The 22,062-nt window shown below is 44.1% G+C and overlaps 1 protein-coding gene across 6 annotated transcripts; it reads right to left on the reverse strand.

The window, feature by feature from the left end:
* Positions 1 to 520: 520 nt before the first annotated feature.
* Positions 521 to 12,892, reverse strand: GNPDA1 (glucosamine-6-phosphate deaminase 1). 6 transcript variants are annotated; one of them, XR_010022622.1, is made up of 8 exons: positions 12,835 to 12,892; positions 11,844 to 11,973; positions 10,266 to 10,367; positions 8,240 to 8,422; positions 6,893 to 7,077; positions 2,700 to 2,874; positions 1,820 to 2,013; positions 1,137 to 1,213 (listed from the first exon to the last, which is right to left on the reverse strand). XR_010022622.1 is itself a non-coding variant. In XM_063086033.1 (7 exons), exons 2-7 carry the CDS (start codon positions 11,965 to 11,967, stop codon positions 1,913 to 1,915), a joined length of 792 nt encoding a protein of 263 aa, XP_062942103.1. In that variant the 5' UTR covers positions 11,968 to 11,973; positions 12,835 to 12,892; the 3' UTR covers positions 1,121 to 1,912. The 6 variants fall into 6 exon arrangements, 5 of the variants coding, with proteins under 5 accessions (XP_062942104.1, XP_062942103.1, XP_062942101.1 ...); XM_063086033.1 differs by having other exon boundaries at positions 1,121 to 2,013; positions 8,240 to 8,344; XM_063086031.1 differs by having other exon boundaries at positions 1,121 to 2,013.
* Positions 12,893 to 22,062: the final 9,170 nt, after the last annotated feature.

Raw genomic sequence — 22,062 nt, forward strand, 5'->3', positions numbered from 1 at the left:
CATATAAATTATACCTCAAAATTGGTAAAAAAATTTTCAACACTGGAACATGGAAAAAGATAGTTATAGAATTGAACCCTTCCTGCAACTTCTCCTTGTACTTCCTTATTTGCATGTATTGCCCCAACATATTCCATTACATTGGCTGACAAAAAAAAAAAAACTGAATGTTTTCCACACTTTGCAGTTTTTAAATCCCTTATCACACACCTGCCTCATTCTTTTTACAGCTGTATCCTTTTTGGATCTCAGGTATAGAACATGACAATTATTGCTCATCTGTTTATTCCTACCCTATTTCACATAGGTGCTTCATTTTCATAAAGTCTTTTGATTGCTTTTCTCCCTGATGATTGAATCAGAGGTCAAGAGATAGTTGCTATGGTTGTGACCTTCCTGCAAGCTCTTCTGAGGACTGAGAGTGAAGCTTCGCTCATCAGCTATTTTCAAAACTATATAAATGTCAGCCCAGACGACCTTCTGAACTTTTGTGGTAGAATGCACAAATGACACATTTTCTTTGAAAATATTGGATTTAATAGAAAACATCACGATGTAAACAGGTCCATCGATCCATCAGCTTCAAACACAATGACAGCACAATCACGTACAAAAGTTAAGGACAAAACTCTAGTACCAAACATAGCAGCTCAAGAGAGGCCTGAGCCAGGCTCTAAAAGTCCTTTCCCAGAAACAGAGGCAGCAGTGGCTTCAAACAGGCACAAAAACAGGGAGGAGGCTGTGGCGGTGGCGGTGTCCACAGCACAAAGGCTTGAGAGAGTAAGCAGAGGGCAGAGCAGCAGACCTTCTCGGGAACAAGGAGTGAAGGGTAAATGGCAAAAGGGTTGTGTTTCCTGATGTTCTGAGAACATCAGACCACACCACGGGGACCTGGTAGGGTTAGAAGAGCAGGGTATTTTTAGTGAGGAAACTACTAGAAGCATCTGGCATGTTGGCTTGGCACTCAATTCGTAGGGAAGCAGGAGAGCATGGCACTTTGCTGTTGAGACTAAACTCCTATTCGAGCTGCTCGCCCAGCCTGTCACCTTAGCTGAACACAAGAAGGATATTGTGGCAGTGCCTGTTTCCCAGTGGACCTCCTACTAACCGATGAGTCTGTGCAAGAGAGGAGCCATAGTGACACCTTTGACAAAACACGGGGTTCTGGTGGGAAAAGGGTTTCCGCCTTCCTCCTGTGGGTGCTGGAGGATCCCTGGGGGAGAGAAGTATGAGGTGGCTGGGCCGCTTGAGGCTCTGGGTTTATCAGCAAAAGCCACCTTTTTAGGCCCATCCACGCAGATCCTCCACCTAGGAGACCTCCCAGTTCATTAGAAGGCCACTGTGAGAGCAGGAAAACAATGGGGAAAGGAAGTAAGGGAGAGTTTTCTTCCCATGGCACCTGTTATGAGCAGAGCGACTGCTTCCTTGTCTTTATTTTAGATATTGAGAGACTTTCTTATTCTGTAATCTCAAATAAGGGGCAGACCTGCTCAAGAGGGACTCTCAAGACTCTCCAAAGAGGTTGTGTCTGATATGCACAGGCCCTTAATTCCCTCCCACATGAGAATCAGTGCATGTAAAGACAGAAATTCCCGACAGGAGTGTGTTGTCCATGTGACAATGGCCAAGACACAACAAAAAGTTAAAAGTCCCTAATCTGGATGTGGTAGGTGTCAAAATGATGGAGTACATTTTTCAGAGATTCTTTTCCGATTAAGTTACATACAAGTCATTCTTATACCTAAACTCCATCATTAGGCTGCTAGCCTCACAGCCCAGAACAATCAAATTCACCCGTTTATCTGGAGTAACCACATACTGGATTCACAAAATACAATTCTGTTCTCCTGAAGACAATTTCCAGAAAGGCCCGCTGTCCCTATGAGGTACTTAATACTCGGTCCCAGCACAGCTAATCACTGTATGGTTTCTTAGAAGACTGGCTTTTCTCAATTTCTTTCTCTTTGATGCTGTACAAAGGGTCCACCAACTTGTTATGAACAAGCATTAAACCTAAAAAAATTCAAAACAAATAGTTAATGCAGGTGGGGGCAAGAGTTCCACGCTTATCAACAATACAATGTAGGAGCACTCCAATTGTGTCCTAACAGTGACACATGTGTTTTCTGCATGATCTCCAAAGGATACACACCCTTAGAGTAGAAAAAGAATTTATTATTCCCAGGGAATGCTAGAGTTCATGTGCTTTTATAAATTCAGTCACCATGGGTGTTGGCGAGTTAAAGGTTTATCTTTTCAGCCAAGAACAAATTCCTCATTTACCTCTTTAGTAAATGAGTCTTTTCACATAAGTTTGCTTAAAGCAGTTTGTGTCCTTGTATTAGCAAAAGAAATAAAGACCTTCATGAGAGCTAGTTCCGTGTCTCGCTTAGAGGGGAAAGGCCTGTGTGAGATCTTGATAGAGAAAATCTGATGCTCAGTGTCACTGCAAGATCACCATTTAGCCCTGGGACTACATCTTTGTATTGTCTTTCCTTCTCCTCATATCAAACAGATCTCCAGAAATGGATCCTTGCAGTCATGGATGGAAGAATAATGGCTGTGTATTGTGAGAGGGTTTGATTTTATTAAGATCATAGTTGTTGATTAAAATGACCAGAGCATGAAAGCTAGGTTTATTCCTCACTCTTATGACCCCTGAGCTTGACCACCTGCTCCTAGACTCACCCCTGCCTCACCTTTGAAGTACTTGACGGTCTTCACTTTCAGCTCCAAGGTGGCATCCTCGTCACATACAAACACTGTGCGGGGATGCTGCTGGAAGGCAGACACAGTCCACATGTGGTTCACTCCCTCCTCAATGGCCTTGTACAGAGCAAATGCCTTGTGAGCACCTGTGATGAGGATCATCACCTGGGGATCAGAAAACAAGCCTGTGATGGAGGACAAGAAGTCCAGACACCTGACTCCAGCCACCCCAAGTGCTTGTAAGGATTATTGGGTTTTCTTGGTTAGTTTTGTTTTGGCAGCTGGCTGGTACAAGGATCAAACCCTGGCTGGACCTTGGTGTTATCAGCACTATGTTCTAACCAACTCACCTAACCAGCCAGCGCAGGATTCTTTTTTTCCGTGACTGGCTGGTACAGAGATGGATTATTGTTTTTAATATCACATTGTACATAGTTACCAGGCAACACTCTGGGCTCACTGTTCCACGTGTTTCATCACTCAAATAACCTGACCGTAGGCAGCATCATCAGCTCCATGTTATATAAGGAAATGGACTCCAGGGGTTAAGTATCTTGCCCAAGATCATTTGTGACCCCAAAGTTTATGCTCTTGACCATCATGTCACAGTGCCTCCCCAAATCTTTGATAACCGTGAAGGTACCCTGTGAATACATCTGTGGTACAAAGGCCCACACCTCTTATCCCAACTGCTGGGTGAGTTTTCCCAAGAACAATCTGTGAAAGAGGGGTCCCAATCTGCACCACCTACAAGGGGGCTTTGGAAGCAAAGGTGGGAGTTATCTAGGGGTGGAGTGGCTAAGGTTGAATCCCAGAAAGGTCGCCACTAAATCTCTTCACTTTCAGTTCAGAGCATTAAGCCCACTAATGTGGCTTGGGGTGATGCTTTTGGTTTATGTAAAACAAAGGCACAGACTCCACACATTATCAGTTACATTAACTGAGCTAATGGTTAGCTCAGTTAGATAAAGTGCAGCCTTATAACACCAAAGTCACGTGTTCAGATCCCCATACCGGCCAGCTGCCAAAAATATTCAAACAAACAAAAGACAGTTACATGGGATGGCCAGTTAGCTCAGCTGGTTAGAGTGCAGCCTTGTAACACCAATGTCAAGGGATTGGTTCCCTGTACCAGCCAGCTGCCAAAAAAAAAAAAAAAAAAAAGAGTTACAATATCAAGAACGTAAGTACTGGAAAGTGGTCCAAGCAAACTCAGCTCTATAGATTTCCTTTCATTTTAATTCACTTGTACCATGGAGATTTGAACAGGATTTCCTACTCCTTTCGTAGTAGATGACAACACAGAGATATAGAGAGAATGTGACTATTTGTTCAGGAAACCCTAGGAACCCAGAACTCGTTTTATTTATTTACTCTTAAACTTTTTTTTTTTTCTTTTTTTCTTTTTCGTGACTGATACTCAGCCAGTGAGCGCACCAGCCATTCCTATATAGGATCCGAACCCGCGGCGGGAGCGTCGCTGTGCTCCCAGCGCCGCACTCTCCCGAGTGCGCCACGGGGTCAGCCCTACTCTTAAACTTTTAATTTATTTTTACATTCTAAGATGTTGTAGAGCAATTGGGGGGAGTGGGAAAGGGGAAGACAGAGGGTAGGAAGAGAAGGAAGGGGGGCATGGTTGAGGCCTGTGGCACCCCTCTCATTCTAGCAGGGGAGTCCAGGGGGCTTCTGGCAGGTTGGTGGTCATCACTGAGCTGGAAGTGGACATTGGGGGGCGGGGAGCGTAGTAGAAGCCCTCAGCCCCCCACTGCACTGACTCTGGAGCCCGGGGACTTTCTGGTGGCAGCTCTGGTCATCTCTGGGCTGGGTGTGCATGTCAGGGGGCATGGCTGAGGCCCTCAGCCCGCCATCTCCCCAGCTCAGGAGCCCAGGGCGCTTCTGGCTGGGGCCAGGTGATTGTTGCTAGGCTGGATGTGGACATTGTGGGGGGTGTGGTTGAGGCCCTCAGCCCTCCCCCAACTCTGGCTTGGGAGCCCCAGGGGCTTCAGGTCCTTCATGGTGTTAGATCTTTACTGGTTAATATCAGAACTTTGTCTCTGATCTGTGCGTTTTTTGTTTTTCTTTCAGTTCTGTGTTGGATTATTCACTGTTCCCACCAGATGACTGCACTGGAACTAATTTGTTGTCCTTTGCTTACTTCTATAATGGGGGAACTTCCTGTGGGGACCAGCACTTGAGCCCTGTGGTTGAGCTAAATTGCTGCTTTGCTGCTGATTTCCTGGGGAAGGCTTTTTGTGCAGCTCAGGTTTTAATTGTTGCCCTTGTAAGCACTTCTGGGTCTTATGAGGTCTGGAATACCTGGTTTGTGTGGAAACCCTGGTCTAGACCTGAGTTTTTTTTTTTTTTTTTTAAGGTGACCGGTAAGGGGATCTTAACCCTTGACTTGGTGTTATCAACACCACGCTCTCCCAAGTGAGCCACGGGTCGGCCCCTAGACCTGAGTCTTTTCAGCAAACTGCACCCCCCCCCCGCCCCCCAGTTCTATATTCCTGTCTCCACTGAGTATGCTTGTGCTGATTGGAGAGCAGATCAGCTGTTCATGCCGTGCCCCAATGTTCATCTGGTGGGCCCGTCTCTCCTACTGCCTCCACTCCAAACACTTCCCATAGAATGCACCATGTGCCGGTCCCTTGCAGTGACTCACCGGCCTCTGAGTGGCTCCTTTTTTCAGTTGTCTGTGGCCTCTCACTCCTCTATCAGTTCATGGGAACCCTGTTAGTGGTCTTGCTGGCTTGAGGGTCACCAAGGCCCCCTTCTCCCCTGCAGCCTCCAAACAACTTCATATGAAGGGCACAGCAGCTGCTTTTGCCAGCTCTTGCTCCACATGCTCACCAGCCCCAGCCTTGAATTGGTCAGGGCTCAAAACAGTCACAGCAGTCCTTTCTTTCTCTCATTGTGGCTTCTCCTGCCTTCATGAACTCTGTAGGTTTCTCCTCTTCTTCCCCAAGCTCTAGTGGCCCCAGCTTGGCAGTTGTTGCTTTTTTTTTTTTTTAAGATGACTGGTAAGGGGATCTTAACCCTTGACTCGGTGTTGTCAGCACCACGCCCTCCCAAGTGAGCTAACCGGCCATCTCTATATATGGATCCGAACCTGTGGCTTTGTTGTTGTCAGCACCACACTCTCCCAAGTGAGCCATAGGTCAGCCCTAGTTGTTGCTTTTTAATAACTGTACATTGGTTGATTGTGGGAGAGGGTGACACTGAGTACTGTCTATTCCACCATCTTGACCAGAAGACCCTAAAACTCATTTTAGAAAGGAGAATTTCCCAATTTCCAGTCCCAGGTCTTTCTCAGATCAAGATACCCTCACATGATAAGGATGGCCCTCAAACTCTAGTGTGTACACGTGCAAGGTCAAAACCACCAGAGTAACCCCTTCAGTACCGATTCAAGGTTACCCAACAGAAATATGGATGCCTTCATTTATTTACAGACATTCTCTCTAAACAGGGAACTTCTTCACTGATTTAGATGCTAGTTTATAGACTTGGGCAAGAAATCAGAAGGTAAAATGTCTATAGCTGCTTTCCACTGAACATACTCTCAGAAAGGAAGAGAAAATGCTTCTAAAATTCTAATGAAAGACAAGAAGGAAATTGGAACCATAAAAAATTCGAATCCAAATGATACCAAATTTTCTAGGGGTAAAACTAAATTCAGTTTGAGACACTTATACTTTAATCACATTTTTCCACATGCATCAATCCCCAAGCACAGAGCTATAATCGCAAGCATACCTGGTTCACAAGAGGAGCATCCCTTCAAACAGTAACCTCCACCAAATACAGGGAACAAGAGAGTCCCTGTTAGTACCTGGGCAGGTACAAATTCATATTCCACCATTAGTGATGCTGGGCTCCTCTCTGCCCATGAGTAGCACAACAGGGGCATGTAAGCAGAGGCCAGGGAACATGGAGCCCTGGGCAGTCAGTCAAAGACACAGAAAGATCATTTAAAGGATTCACCTCACATTGGGAACAATGGGTACCTCCAAAGAGGAAGGAGGGACAGTGATAGGGTCAGCTGGGATTTTAGCCTTATTTATAATGTCTTCATCTTTAATAAGAATGAATTCATGTGGTACCAGTATAGTTAAAGTAACGATAAAAAGACAAGTCCACGCCCCACCCCCCACAATACCTGGTGGATTCCTTGTGCCCTTACCTCTCTAGCATCCATGACAGTGCCAACACCCACCGTCAGGGCCATGGTGGGCACCTTGGTGAGATCTCCATCAAAGAACCTAGCATTGGCCAGGATGGTGTCCATGGCCAATGTCTTCACACGGGTCCTGGACACCAGACTGGAGCCTGGCTCATTGAAGGCAATGTGTCCATCGGGGCCAATCCCTGTGGGAATAGATAGCCAGGGCAGCCCTGTGAGTCCCAGGGATCCAAGATATCAAGAATGGACAATCTCTTCCCTAACTAAGGTCTGAAATAAAAAATCCTTGAAAACTATGTCTTTTTCTCATTTGAATCCCTGGGCAGGCACCACTTATGCATGTGACCTGCCCCCTCCCCACCATTTCTGTTTGAGGCACAACCAGACATGGTTAACTTGCTCCCACTCTCAAAAAGCTACATAAAGAGCACTCCAAATAGCTTCTGCTTCCCCAGATCATTGGAAAAGTGTGTCTTCTCTGTCTCTCCTGCCTGTAGTTATGGGGTCCTGCTGCTGGGATATAGTTGCAGTGAATGAAATACACACAGGGGCTACCAAGTTTATAAAATCTCAGAGCATGAGAGCTCCTGGCCTCCTCCTCCCACCTTGAAGTATAGAGTTAAATCTAGAGCAGTAAAAGGCAGTCCAAGTTTACACTCCTGTGGGTGACTTCTGAGGTGGCAACAGATGGACATGTAAAAGGGCAGCCCAGGGTAGGAACAAGAGCACAAATCTGAGAGGCACTCACCCTAGATTCCTGCCTTCTCTCCACCGCTCCTGGCTGGCTGACCTTGAGTGAGTCGCACAACCTCTCTGGGGTTCAACTGGCTATCTATAACATTCAGGTTCTATGTGGAACCTTCTGGAACTACAGGACTCCATGATTTTAAATGTTCAGATAAATTCTATGATTGACCCATAAAACCTTACAATTGGGGAATAGGGAGAATCTCAGAGTCCAAATCTAAACCTCTTGATTTACAGACAAGGCATCAAAGTGCAGAAAGAGATCTCCAAGATCTCACAATTCCTGAGTAGCAGTGCTAGGACAGGGACCTAGGGCTCGCACTTTGATAAATGACTCCACTGTCACTAGCACAGACAGAGGACACTATTTGGAGACAGGCATGGTGTCTTGTCCTTCTCTTTCCCATGCATGGGTTTTTTTTGGTTTGTTTTTTTTTTGTTTTTGTTGGGGGGCAGCTGGCCAGTACAGAGGTCAATTCTGGATCTTGCTGTTATCAGCACCATGCTCTAACCGACTAAGCTAACCAACCAGCCCTTTCTCATGCATTCTAACCACCTGTGGTCTGGCCCTGGATGTGTGCTATAGTGTGTCAAGCTCACCTCCAACAAATAGCTCAATCCCGCCTGCAGCCTTGATCTTCTTTTCGAAGGCATCACACTCAGCTTGCAGGTCAGCTGCATTCCCATTCAGAATGTGGGTGTTATCTGGGTGGATGTCAATGTGCTTGAAGAAGTTGTTCCACATAAAGGAATGGTAACTCTCTGGGTGGTCTCGAGGAAGGCCTGTGGGGCCATGGGGCACTCAGTCATGCCCAGGATGAACCAGAGCCTTCCTACCAAAAAGGATGTTAGGACACCACCCCCAAACCTGCAGGGACACTCTGGGGAATGCCCATCAGGGAGCCTTGGGCACTAGCCTTCTGAATCCCAGTCTCTTGGGATAGGTTGAGCTAGTGTCCATAAATGTCCAGCCACTCACTGCCACCACCTATGACCACAGGGCTGGGCTGGAGTAGCTACACTCCAAGGGCATGGGGAATGCCCTCATTCTCATCTCCTTTTCACAAGGGAATTACCATAGGCTGGAGAAACTCTGGAATTCTGGAGGTGGTCTGTACCTGGAGTAGCACTGGGTCCATCTGGGATAAGAAGCAAGCACACTCTTCATGCTATACCTCCCACCCCACCATTCACCACCAGTTATATCCCACTCAGCCTGATCCCCAACTCAAACACGAGGTGGTCAGAGAGAATTATCTCAGGGCCTTCCCAAAATGGATTTTTTTTCAGCCAAGAAGAAAAAGAATGTTTAAAATGAATGTTTAATGTTAAGCATTAAGAATATTTAAAGTCACCCTTGAGGGAGGGGAGAAAAGGAGGAATTGGTAAAGGGAAATAAGGGAAATGAAAATCATCTACATTGTATATTGATAAACTAAAAAAAAAAGTCCCCCTTAAAAAGGAAGGAAATTCTGACCCATGCTAAAACATGGATGATCCTTGAGGACATTATGCTAAGTGAAAGAAGCCAGTCACAGAAAGAAAAATACTGTATGATTCCACTTATATAAGGTACCTAGAGTAGTCAAATTCATAGAAATAGAAAGTTAAATGGTGGTTTCTTGGGGCTGGGAAGAAGAGGAAATGGGGAGTTATTGTTTAATGGGTTTAGAATCTCAGTTTTACAGGCCAGCCCGTGGCTCATTTGGGAGAGTATGGTGCTGATAACACCAAGACCATGGGTTCGGATCCCTATGTAGGGATAGCCGGTTAGCTCACTTGGGAGAGCTGGTGCTGACAACACCAAGGCAAAGGTTAAGATCCCCTTACCGGTCATCTTTAAAAAAAAAAAAAGAATCTCAGTTTTACAAAATGAAAAGAGGTCTGGAAGTTGGTTACACACAATGTGAATGTACTTAACACTATTGAACTGTACACATAAAAATGGTTAAGATGGTATATTTTATATTATATGCTTATATATATTTTACCACAATTTTTAAAAAAAGAATGTTGAAAGTAAAACCATTACAAAATGATTGGGAGTGGGGAGGTGATAGAAGACAAAGGTGTGGCTTTTCAGCTGCTGAAAAGACACCAGTGTACCTGCAAGAAAAGGGAGCTGGAGGATGCATACTAGAAAGTCCAGACACAGACTGTGGGGGACACACCCTAGCCAGGATCCTATCTGCGATGTTTGTTCCAGAAAGAAATGGCATGAAGTTTCAGGAGAAAGCAGAGGAGGAGGAGATACGCTAATATTTATGGTTTATTATGTACAACAAACTTCCCCATCTATATCGATATCATTTAATGTGAGGTCAGTTTTATTAGCCCCATTTTATTCTTTTTTTTTTTTTTGCAACTGGCCAATACAGGGATTTAACCCTGGATCTTGGTGTTATTGGCACCATGCTCTAACCAACTGAGCTAACCAGCCAGCCGTATTGCCCCATTTTATAGCTGAGTAAACCAAGGCCTAGAAGGGATAGGTATTGATAATTGAGCCTGTCACCAAATGTCACAGGCTCCCTGAGACGTCCTGTTCCTCTCCAGGGCTGAGCCTGTGACAGGAGAAGTATGATTCTTCTGGAATCAGGGAAAAACGTTGAAAGAAAAAACTCACCCACATACTCATCCATGTTGAAGGTCTTCACATATTTAAAGGACAGGTCTCCATTCTTATAGTACTCAATCAGCTTCTTATAGCAGCCAAGTGGGGTGCTCCCTGCAAGAAAGGCCACAGCCATGAATGCCCCTTCAGCTCCAAGCTCCTGGAAGCCCAGAGGCTGCCCAGGAACAAGTCACGGCTGCTCCACAAGGAGAACCTGTCAGATCTGAGAGAAACAAGTCAAATCTGAAGTCCTACCCAATGCTCCAATCCTAACTGCCAGCTTCCCGTTAACGGCTTGTTTAATGCCTATTTCCCCACTGGACTACAAGCTCCAGGAGGGCAGGGCTGTGTCTGTTTTGTGGACTGCTGACTCTCCAGTACCCAGCATACTGATGATTGAAATCACTCTGACTAGTACCTGAGTGAATGTTTAAGAGACAGGATGTTAGTGTAGCCCCCACAGGACCTGAAACATTGGTAGTTTCACAGGTACAGGCATGTACCACTCCCACAAACCACTAGAGAACAGCTCAGTAAACTTTGGCCCAAAGGCCAAATCTAGCCTGCTGCCTGTTTTGTATAGCTTATGAGTTAAGAATGGTTTACATTTACATTTTTAATAGTTTTTATTTTTATTTATTTATTTATTATTATTTTATTTTTATTTATTTATTTTTTAAAAGATGACCGTAAGGGGATCTTAACCCTTGGCTTGATGTTGTCAGCACCACGCTTAGCCATTGAGGTAACCGGCCATTCCTATATAGGATCCGAACCTGTGGCCTTGGTGTTATCGGCACCGCACTCTCCCGAGTGAGCCATGGGCCGGCCCAGTAGTTTTTAAAAATCAAAAAAAGAACAACATTTTGTAGGGGCTGGCTGGTTATTTCAGTTAGGTAGAGTGTGGTGTTATAACATTAAGGTCAAGGGTTAGGATCCCCGTACCAGCCAGCCACCCCCCTCAAAAAAGAAAAAAAGAATATTTTGTGGCATGTGAAAATTATATAAATTCAGACTTCAGTGACCGTAAACAAAGTTTTATTGGCACACAACCACACTCACTCGTTTATGTATTGTCTACAGCTTTCACACTACAAAGGCAGGCAGTTTCAACAGAGACTGTATGGCCAGTGAAGCCTAAAGTATTTACTATTTGGCCATTTACAGAAAAAGTTTGAAGACCCCTACTATAGTGGATGGGTCAGGTAAAGCCATTGGGGCAAGTCCACCCACCTTTGAAAGAAATAATCAGGACATTTACCTTGAGGAGCTGGGGTCAAAATATCTTCCTGTAAAGGCAACATTCTGATTTTTTTTTTCCCAAAAGAAACAGGGACTGTTTTTTACTCATGTCCTGCGTTTAATTAAGCCTTACAGAAAATTATTTGAAGCAACTAAACCAACCCATAAAGGAAGCTGGGTCCTCTGTTTGGTGTGTGCAGCCGGCAGTTGAGTGCTCTCAGTGACAGTGCCTCAGAGCCCTCGTTAAGTCCCTTTGCTGAGTGAGCCCACATACACGGCCCCTTAAAAGTCTCTGATGCCCGCTCCCTCCACCCCTGTCCATGGCACCCTCTTCATCCTCCAACGCACCCGTAGGGAGCCCCAGGGTGAAGTATTTGTCTGGCCCTGGGTTAAACTGGATGATGCGGTTCCTGATGTATTTGGCCGCCCACTCGCTGGCCTGAAAATAGTGGTCGAGGATAATGAGCTTCATCCTGTCCTGCAATGGGGGAGAGGAGATGACAGAAGGAATCACTGGTAAGAAGCAGGGGCAGAGAAAGGGATGGGAGGGCTTGAAGTGGGGGAAGAGCCCCTATCACCCAGCAACAACGCCTTTTCCAAGTGTCTGAGGCACTCTTAACAGGTTGGGCACAGCGCCCCCACCATCCACCACCTACCACCTCCACCCACCAGGAGGCGCTACTGCGGGGGCACACCTGGGGTCTAATCTCAGCTCCTCCATTTAGTTCTCTGAGCCCATTTCCCTCTGTGTAAGAATGGGGACAATTGTACCTACTTCACCGATCTCACGATGGGAAATATTAAATGAGAGAATGCATGTGAACCACATAGTATTCAATATGTTAGCTATTATTATTGTCTTGTAGCTCGACTCAGCACCCCCTCCCCACACCCCTACCCCCACAAGGGCTGGATACTCCATCCTATACCCTTCCTCAAGAAGTAGCGGGGTCATGGGGTCATCTACGGTCACTAGAGCAGGTGGGGCAATTGGTTCTGCCTTAGGAGAGGTGCTCCCACAAGCCCGCCTTGCTTTGCGAACCCTTCTGAGTCGTCAGTTTTCCCCAAAGCACAACGGGGTAAAGGTGATCGCCCCAGAAGGAGGGCTTCTGCTCCCCCAGCACTGCGGTCTATCTGAACAGGAAGGCCCGAGGCAGGTGGCCCGCGCGGCCGTCGGTGTGATCGGGTTCCCCCACCCTGATTACGACCCTATCGCCCCTCCAGCCCCGCGGAAAGCGGTGAGCGGCTCGCCGGGGTCCTGGCCCCGGGGTGCCGAAGGACCGGGGCAGCGCCCTGGACCCCCGCCCGGGAGGAGGAACCCAGCCAGCTCCCCACTTACGCGGACGCCTCCTGCGGCGGCTGCAGCGACGGCGCTGGCAGCCTGGGGCCCGCACTGGTCACGTGGTGGCGGGTCACGCGGCGCCTTGCCCCGCCCGCACGGCTGACTCAGAGTGGCCGCGGCTCGGCCCGGACTCTGCCGGAGTAGGGGCCTCCAGCAGCCCAGGCTCTCACCTGGGCCCGGAGAGCGTGCAGGCCCGGGAAGAGACCATGAAAAACACTCTTGCCTGTGGGAGGCGGGGTCGGAGCTTGGTTTTGTGCAGGAGGAGGGAGACTTGGGGGCTCCAGGTTGCTCCCAGGAATGTGGTCCCCTGGCTCCGGCGTCTGGGACGGGTATTCACTGCCGGAGGCGCTACTGGATGGGGAAGGGGGGAGGAAGAGCATAATCGCTGCCTTCAAGTCTCCCAAAGTTGGGCCTGGCTCTGCCTTCAGTTTCTTTGTTTAGATGCATTTTATTTACCTAAGTATTACAACTTATTTGTTTTAAATATAATTAGATTTTCTGTGCCTTTTTTTTTTTTTTTTAGATCAAACTGCAGCAATATGAGGTCCTTCAAAAAGTTCACGGAAGGATTCGTGTTATCTTAATTATATTTTTCCACGAACTGTTTGAAGTACCCTCATATACACTAAAGACAAAGGCAGGTCCCTTATTTCCCCTAACTTCCCACGTCAAGATAACATTGCTAACAGTTTAGAGTACATACTAAATTGTTTTTCTATGGAGATGCTTACACTACTATTTTGCACACTATATATGCAGGATATATATACCAAGGATCAGATATTTGACCTACATTATTTCACTTAATCCTTATTAAACCCCAGTGAGGTAGGTATGCCATTACTCTTTTACAGGTGGGGAAACTGAAGCTTAGAGAAAGAGATTAACTTGCCAGAGGCACAAATAGTTTCTGTAAGACTTCAATTCAGGGTATCTGTCCAAATCCAAAGGCCGTGCTTTTTACTAATAGCCTACACTGCCTCCCAACTGGTATGACAGCAGATTTTGGAAACTACATATGTCAGGCCAAGAGAGACACGTTATTCTTTCAGGTCAACATTCGAGTGTACCAGACTTTGGGGAGAACTTTACACGTTGAGGTTAGAAGGAAGGACTTGATATCCAGCATTAGTAACACCTTCCATTGATACAGGACTTTGCCAAGAGCTTCGGTGCCCGTGATTTCCGTATGATTCCTCTCAATAGGCAGATATGACCACTGCCATTTTACGAATGTGGAAGCTGGGGCTCAAAGGAGTACAGAGACTTGAGGTATATGGTCTCACAGTCTGAGACATTCTGGACTATGGTCAGCTCTAGGGAGCAGTGGAGAGATTTCCCAAATCGGCCTAGGTCTCCAGCAGCGAAAGGCCAAAGGAACACTGGCTTCATGGCTACAGCAACAGGGCCTTCCTCGATCAGCTGGGCGGCCACATTCTGCAGTTCTCGTGACTCTGCTCACTGTGGACAGCCCCAGGTGCTCACCCTATCCCTTGGCCCTGCTGCAGCTCCAGACCACTTTGATAGGGGTCAGCTTCATCTGGTGAGACCCTGATGAGACCAAGATGGTGGAGCTGATACCTTTATACTTTGTGGGACTTGTTCTTTGGCCTCAGTGTGGATGAATTTTTGTTTTCTTGTTTTTAAATTCAGTGAGAAATCTCATTTCAGCAAGAGGCTTGCAGATGTTTCACAATGAAGTTCCAAACCTAATCTTTGAACACATCAGATAACACAGCCTGGTCAGCAGCATATGCACCCAGATCTTTCCAGGAGAATGACTTAATGACTTTAATTGAGCCAGTTTACCCTGAGTTATCCTTTCTGTAACTCAGGGGACTAGTGCAGAGTCTCTGTTGAGCCTGGAGGTTCTGGAGTCAGACAGCTCGGGGACTCATTAGAAAGACCTGGGTTTGAATTCTGGTTTAGTCACTCTCTGGTTTTTGAGTGAGTATCTTAAGCAAGTGACTCAACTTCTCCAGGTCTCAGTTTTCTTATCTGGGACATGGGAATTGAATGGAAATTAAGTAAATATGACCCCATGTCGCTGTTGTATGAAATGAAATATTAGCATAGTTTGGCATTCATGGCCAGCCACGATTACTCCGTATTTCCTCCTAGCCTCCTTACAGTCCACTCTCTAAGCACACTGAAATGCTCTCTAGTCTTATCCTCCTGTCCCCTTGTGCTCTTCCCACTCCATACCTGTGTTTAAACTTTTACCCACACCCATCCTTCCATCCTCTCATCTTCGAATGAAAGTTGGCAAATGAAAAGAATTGTGAGTTCATCCATGCAATAGAACACTCTGCAACTCTGGTATGGATGATTGTTTTCATACCCTCTAACATGCCCTTGGCTTTGGGGAAACACCTGCCCCCATGGTCAAGAAATCCTGCTCAGGTTTATGTGGAGCCGGCCCTATCCTTTGACATAAGATCTCACCAATTAGAGACTCCATGGCCCTTGCCATGAGAGGTTCAAGACTTGGCATGCAGGAAGACACAGCCCCCCTTCTGCCTTGCTGCTTTCCACTATAGAAGATGGAAAGTCAACTACTCTCATAACTAGGGAGTAGCCAGTTAACATAATTCTGACCAGTGAGGTACAAGGATGGCTTCTGGGAAGATATTTTACTTCCTGAGATAAAAGGAGAGTATTGCAAAGACATACTAAAAACAGACCCGTTTATCTGAGAAAAGTTACAAATATCTAAATTACATACCTCTTTCTTTCATTATATTTGGATTTGGCTCCCTTAATAGTTCCTTGTTTTGCAGAATTTGCTTATATAATTCCTTGCCGTAACAGTTTGTGTCACATCTACATGGCTTCTGCAGTGGTCACCTCCAATTTATTTTGTTCTTTTGGCCATTGAACATTTATTAATGAGAAATCATGCTCAATATTGGCATTATGAGACAGTATACCAAACATGTACTGGTATAAAGTCAGCAACTCTGAGAATTGCTCTTCAAATTTGATTGGTCAAAGCACATAATACCATCTTTCATAATATAACTTGCTTTTCCATTCTTCAGGATTACATTGCATCTCTTGATCAATGACTTTTTAAAATGTTGTCCACTGACAAAAAGGAGCATTGTCATCAATCTTTATTCCTTTAACACAACACATGATGATTCCACTTCTTCCTATACTGAAAGTACAACATCCATGTGAAAGAATTGATTTTTTCAAGAGATGAAATCCATTTTAAAAGATAGTCATAACAAGTGCTGTAATAATTATCCACTTTGAGCCAAATTTATTTTCCTGTTCATACATAATGTCCCTTTTAAGAACAGCTTTGACGGTTAACTCATTTGGTTAGGGCACAGTGTTGTAACACTAAGGTCAAGGGTTCGGATCCCCACACTGGCCAGCCACCAAAAAACAAAAAACAAACAAAAAAAACCCAACAAAAAACAAAACAGAAAAATAGCTTTGATAGTTATCAACACCGCACTCTACCGAGTGAGCCACGGGCCGGCCCATAGCTTTGATAGTTAAAGGAATGCATTTTTCACCAATTCTTGTTTAACACATTCAGCAAGTTCCTTTAGCAATGGATACTTCCATAACACTCTTTATTCTTCTTTCAATTTGCATAATCCTATTGCTAAGTTAACATTGAGAACTATGTACAAGAGATAAAGCTGGCCTGTTAGCTCAGTTGGTTAGAGCACAGTGTTGTAACACCAGGGTCAAGGGTTCAGATCCCCACACCTGCCAGCCACAAAAAAAAAAAAAAAAAAAAAGGAAAGAAGTAGGCTTCATTAAGATGGATTATTTAAGAAGTCAAGGATTCGGGGGGTCTTTTCTTCAGAATTAAAGCACAGTTTCAGTGCTTCAAATAAATAGAGGATTGTTTCAACTGCATTTATCAAAGGGAGTCAATGGATTTTTTAATGTGAAAGAAATGAAGAATTCTGAAAGTCAATAAAATCGTAAAAATCTTTAAATCGCTCAGTTAGAACACTACAAATCTTGTATTAGTCGGTTTCTGTTGCTTTTAACAAAATACCTGGAACTGGGTACTTTGTAAGAAAATGAAATTTATTGCTTACGGTTTTGGAGGCTGAGAAGTTCGATGTCCAGGGAACATATCTCATGAGAGTGTTCTTTGGTGCTGGCTTTACAGCAATGCAGGAGTCTCATATGGCAGAAAATGGTGCAGCAGAGAGAGACTCTCACATGCTTTCTTTTTAAAGCCCTCTGAACCATGCTCCTGACCATTATTAATCCATTCACTATGTTTTGGTCCTACAATCTAATCACCTCTTCAAGGCCCCACATTTCAATTACCATAATAAGGTTTTCCACTCTTAACAGTTACAATGGGAATTAAACTTCTAATATATGGACTTTTGGGGAACAATTCAATCAATCCACAGTAATGCTGAAGTAGAACATTATGACAATTACTTCAATCTTGGTAGAAGAAACATCCTATGCTATTTGAGCAGTATTCTACAGAATATGGGCAGGACAGCCAATACCTTCCATAAAATCATCCATGTTTGCTTCAACTTTGAATAAACATTATTTATATGTTTATAAAACATCCACCACAAGTTTTATTTGTATACATCTTCAACAAAAGCAATAAAAATTTTCTCACTAACTCCTAATTCAGTAAGAATGTCTGAAAAAAATTTGCTACTGTTTCTGAAGTCTAATATGGAAAGAATTCTATCTGCAATAGCCTTATAAGCAAGCCTTTTTTATGAGAAAAATATTGTGTGAAGAAAAAGTTGTTTCTGTATTGTGATTACTTGTTTTGTGGTTACGCCATAACAAGGTGAGGCATTTAGATATTTGATAATCTATGTAATAATAAATGGAGCTATTACTTTTCTTATGACAGTAGATTTTATCCTAGCATTTGAAAATTTGATTGCAATTTTGGAACCAGAGAATACTTCTCTTAGTAGTACGTTCAAACATTTACTTGAGCTGAAAGACTCATAATGATATATAGTGTGGAAGGCCATTACAACTTCTGCTGCGTTTATTTTTTCTTCTTCCTCTGAATTTCTTTAATCAAAAAGATTTGTTGGTCACCTTCCTTAGTACTAGTTGAGGAAGTCTACATCTCTTTTATGCTTAGTTGTTAATATATGCTAGCTTGTATCTGACTTTCCACCATTTTTGGTATTAAATAAGCAATTGCATACTGCACAAAGAGCTCCAAAAACACTTTTCCTCATTTAATAAATGTCCACTGCTCAGAATGTTCATCACAAAATATATGCTTTCTTTTTGGCATTTGGGGATTCAAATATACACAAATAAAAAAACAGATAATAGAAACCACCACAAGAATGGAAGAGACTGAATTTGCTAAACTCACAGCCGCCTAGGTACAACTGTGTCCCTCACAGGTCTGAACTCATAACAAACCATAAACAGGGTTCCAACTGTTTAAAGAGTTGCATTAAATCAAACCTGACTTCTGATGCAAAAAACAGTGAACTTCCTGTTTGCCTGCAAGAGAGAACTGTGCTTGTATGGCAAAATCTCCCCAACATCCCAGAGCTGATTTTATTTAAGTTTTTAGGAAGTCTGGAGTTCAGGGGCGGGTGGACTTTCTGAAGCGGAAGTATTTAGGGATCTATGGACTTCTGCCTTTGACTCTCTGACTTTCCGGAGCTTGGTCACTGGAGTGAGCCACTTGCTTACTGGCTGTTGTCTAGAAGCGAGGCGGCTGTCACAGATTGGCTACCGTTTGGGCTGTCATGGGTTTACTCACTTTCAGGAGCTTGGTTTACTGGAGTGAGGCCGTCCCTGACTGGCTGATTTTCAGAACGTGTGTGCTGATTGGAGGTTTCTCTAATTAACGTGGTTCCTGTTCAGGACTTGGGACTTCTGACAAAAAACAGTGTTTTCCTTTCCTGAATCGGAAAATAAGTACCTTTAGTTCTCAGTCTCCCTTCTGCTCTTCCCTCAGCCAAGACCGTAAGGGATTGTCCAGATCTTTATCTGTGGAGACAGGCTTTCCAACGAGTGTTGCCCCTTAAGTGATTTAAGTGCCAACTGCTGTGGGGAAAAGTAGGTCTCACGAACTTTCAAATTTATTGAAAAAAGCTGAACACAGGACATTCAGGGAATCCTGACAAAAGTCAATACAAGTCTTAGGACAAAATACAGGATATGTCCTGTGTGTGCAAGCAACTCTCTGGGGAAAGTGGGAGTGGAAGGGCGAGGAAGCCCCATCCCCAACAGAAGAACATCGAATTCCTGTTTCCTTTTCGTAGGGTGTTTATTGTATCCCTGCTCGTTAAAGGAAAATATTGGAACAACCTAAATGTCCATCAGTCAGAAATTGGTTGAATACAATTTTGCACATGTATAAAATGGAACACAAAGCAGCCTTTAAAATGGAGACAGTTCCATGCACTGATACGAAGACTACCACAATAGTTAGGTCAAATAAATAAATAAATAGTAAGTAAGTAAATAAATAAATAAATAAATAGTAAGTAAGTAAATAAATAAATAGCAAGATGCAGAACTCCATGTATGGTATAATTTGTCCCAAAATATTCATGAGGGTCAAGGAGGTAAGAACGAGCATATGCTCCTGTACATATAGATTGCCTCTAGAAGGATATTCAAAAAAGAGGTCACAGTGATCTTGTGGGAGGGTAACTGAAAGGCAGGGAACAGAAGGAGTCTTCCTTTTTATAGCATATCTTTTTAATACTATTTGTTTTTTTATCCTTTGTGATACATTACCTATACTAAATAACTTTAATTATTTTTATAACAATAATTTTAAAAAATCAAATGTGTGGCCTGGGCATGAATGGGAGGCACACATAGGTTTAGAGGTGTGGACAGGATGTTTTCTGAGCCTGGTGACCCCTCTGCAGCTGGGTGGACTTCTGGGCCTGGCTGATCAGATGTGGGGGATATTTCCCATGTCTCCGAGTTTCTTCCACATCAGAGAGCACAGGAAACAGCCTGGATGGGAGAGGGGGAATCTTGCTCCCAGCGGGGAGCAGTGTCATCCCAACAACGAATGACTGAGAAACAGAGCTCATAGGGCCGGCCCCGTGGCTCACTTGGGAGAGTGTGGTGCTGGCAGCACGAGGCTGCGGGTTCGGACCCTCTATGGGGATGGCCGGTGCGCTCACTGGCTGAGCATGGTGCAGACAACACCGTGCCAAGGGTTGCGATCCCCTTACCGGTCAGGAAAAAAAAAAAATACAGAGCTCATAATAAATGTGCTCAAGTTCACAGGCAACCAAAGGGAACAGGAACCACTCTATTCTGCATAGATTCACTTCCTGGGAGCTTGCCACTGCTGATGGAGATAAAAACCAAGGAGGGACCTCTGGCACTTCCTTGGAATTTCATCACAAGAAATTTGCTCGTTTGGGGGTCAGCTTGATTTGAAATCCTGTGATACAAAAACAGATATCTTGTTTTCTTGACAAAAACAGTTATCTGCAGCACAAAGTGTATTGTAGAGAGAGCATGGTAAACATTTTTGAAAATGAAGGGATTGGGAGCATCAGAACGCACTATAGTAGATAGTCACCCTCATCATAGCAGCTCATATTTATTGAGAACTTACTATGTCCTAGGGACTGTTCCAAGTGCTTTGTGGGCATTATCATTTCATTTAGTGCTTAGAACAACCCTATGAGGTAGGCACAGTTATTCCAGTTTTATTGATGAGAAAACAAGCATAGACAGGTTTATAAATTCACCCAAGGTCACCTAGCTAGTAAGTTGCTGACCCAGGGTTTGAATCCAGGCTGTCGGTACTCCTAGCCATTGGACTATACTGCCTCCAGAGAAGAGCTTCCTTAGTACAGCCTAAAAACCAATTAAAAACATAAAACATTCTTTGAATGTATACTATGTTCTCCAGGGCTAGGAGAGATGTCATGGGGAATATTTGGCGCTCCTAAATGCCAGCTCCCAGAATGTGATTTTTTGTGTGTGTGTGATAAAATATACATAAAATAAAATTCACCATTTAAATCATTTTTAAGTATACAGTTCAGTGGCTGTAAGATTTTTTAATCATTGAGGTGAAATTCACATAACATAAAATTAGCCATTTTAGAGTGAACAATTTGGAGGCATTTAGGACATTCACAATGTTGTACAACAACCACCTTTTTAATTACAAACATTTTCATCACCCCAAAAGGAAACTCTGTATCTGATAAGCAGTTTCTCTCCATTCCCCCTCCCTCCTGTCACCAATCTTTGTTCTGTCTCTGTGGATTTACGTATTCTGGATATTTCATATAACTTGAATTATATAATATGTGACCTTTTGTGTATAACTTCTTTCACTTACCATGTTTTTGAGGTTCATCCACACTGCACATGTGTCAATATTTTATTCCTCTTTTGACTATGTAATATTCCATTATGTGCATATAGCATATTTGTTTATCTGTTCATTCACTGAGGGAGATTTAGGCTATTTCCACCTTTTGGCTACAGTGCTGCTATGAATATGTATGTACATGCACTTATTTAAGTACCTGTTTTCAACTCTTTTGGGTATATAGTTAGGAGTGGAATTGCTGGGTTATATGGTAATTCTGTTTCGCTTTTTGAGGAACCACCAAATAAGAATGTGATATTTTGACATTAGAAACTTTCCTTGATACCTTGGTGATGGAGTTTGGATGTGTTGTCCCCTCCAAAACTCATGTGGAAATTTGATCTCTAATGTGGCAGTGTTGGAAACTGATTGAGTCATGGGGGTGGATCCCTCGTGAATGGATTAATGCTCTCCCTGGAGTGGGGGAGTAATGAGTGAGTTCTCGCTCTATTAGTTCCCGCGAGAGCTTGTTGTTTAAAGGACCCTGGCACCTTCTCTCTTTCTCTCTCTCTCTCTCTCTCTCTCTCTCTCTCTCTCTCATCTTCTCTCTCTCTCTCTCTCGCTTCCTTTCGCCATGTGATCTGCTTGTACCTGCCAGCTGCCTGCTGTTTTTCTGCCATGAGTAGAAGCAGCCCAAGGCCCATGACAGATGCAGCTGTCCCAGAATCGTAAGCTGAATAAACCTCTTTCCTTTATAAATTACCCAGTCTCAGGTATTTCTGTTATAGCAACACAAAATGGACTAAAATAGAAAATTGGCACCAAGGAGTGGGGTGTTGCTAAACAGATACGTGAAAATGTGGATGCAGCTTTGGAACTGGGTAATGGGCAAAAGTTGGAGGAGTTTGGAGGACTTCGAAGAAGATAAA

Source organism: Cynocephalus volans, chromosome 2, assembly GCF_027409185.1.
Source record: "Cynocephalus volans isolate mCynVol1 chromosome 2, mCynVol1.pri, whole genome shotgun sequence".
Lineage (NCBI taxonomy): Eukaryota > Metazoa > Chordata > Mammalia > Dermoptera > Cynocephalidae > Cynocephalus > Cynocephalus volans.

Bases quoted from the DNA above. Each gene is read 5' to 3' on its own strand.
- GNPDA1 (XM_063086031.1), bottom strand. From the start codon at position 11,967: ATGAAGCTCATTATCCTCGACCACTATTTTCAGGCCAGCGAGTGGGCG. The intron at 2,875-6,892 runs GTAAGGGCACAA...TCTGATCCCCAG, and splicing joins CTGTCATGGATGCTAGAGAG to GTGATGATCCTCATCACAGG. The intron at 2,014-2,699 runs GTGAGGCAGGGG...GAATTTTTTTAG, and splicing joins GACCGTCAAGTACTTCAAAG to GTTTAATGCTTGTTCATAAC.